The 622-nt window shown below is 39.4% G+C and overlaps 1 protein-coding gene across 1 annotated transcript in view; it reads left to right on the top strand.

Moving 5' to 3' along the window:
* Positions 1-171, top strand: part of LOC114027433 (phospholipase A2, membrane associated-like) — a 1,503-nt gene extending 1,332 nt beyond the window's left edge. Inside the window, exon 4 of the mRNA XM_027841488.1 lies at positions 29-171. Coding sequence (XP_027697289.1) covers positions 29-171 — 143 coding nt within the window. The remainder of the gene's footprint in view (positions 1-28) is intronic.
* The last annotated feature ends 451 nt before the right edge of the window (positions 172-622 follow it).

The following is a 622-nucleotide window of genomic DNA, read 5'->3' on the forward strand; positions in this document are numbered from 1 at the left end:
TGACTCATACATTTCTCTGAACTCATAGGGTCTGGGAACTACTGTCAGAAGCAACTCTGTGTGTGTGATCGAACAGTTGCTTACTGTATGAAGGAAAACCTGGAGAGTTACAAAGTGAAATATCGCAACTACCCCAATTTCCTGTGTAAAGGGAATAAACCTAAATGCTGAGCTCTTCTTTTCCCCTTCTTCAGCAAGAATTAACAATAAGGCCTGGAAACTGCAATTCCAAAGCCATCACCCTCCAATCCACTGCTTTTCACATTTCCTTTTCTAAACAGTATCGCTTTGACATCAGCATTCAGATTAATTGATGCAATCAATCAACAAACCTTTATTAATTGTTTACTCTGGGCCAAGCATCTAATGTGATTACTAACCTCAGCTGCAGAGGGCTGATGATGAAACTTTCCTCCCTTCTCTCAGGAGAGAGGTGGAAAAGGGAGGGATGTGGAATCCACACTTGTAGTCTGATGTTGTTGGGACCTTTGGTTTGATTTGTTTTACACTTACGCTTTGCTATGAGGAGAAAGGTAGTTATTAAGAAGTGATATGAAAAAAAACCTATCAATAAAATGTTGAGTTTGGGGTTTGTTTCTTATTTTCATCAGTCCTCTATTGT

Source organism: Vombatus ursinus, unplaced genomic scaffold, assembly GCF_900497805.2.
Source record: "Vombatus ursinus unplaced genomic scaffold, bare-nosed wombat genome assembly UNPS02014859.1, whole genome shotgun sequence".
NCBI classification, from domain to species: Eukaryota; Metazoa; Chordata; class Mammalia; order Diprotodontia; family Vombatidae; genus Vombatus; species Vombatus ursinus.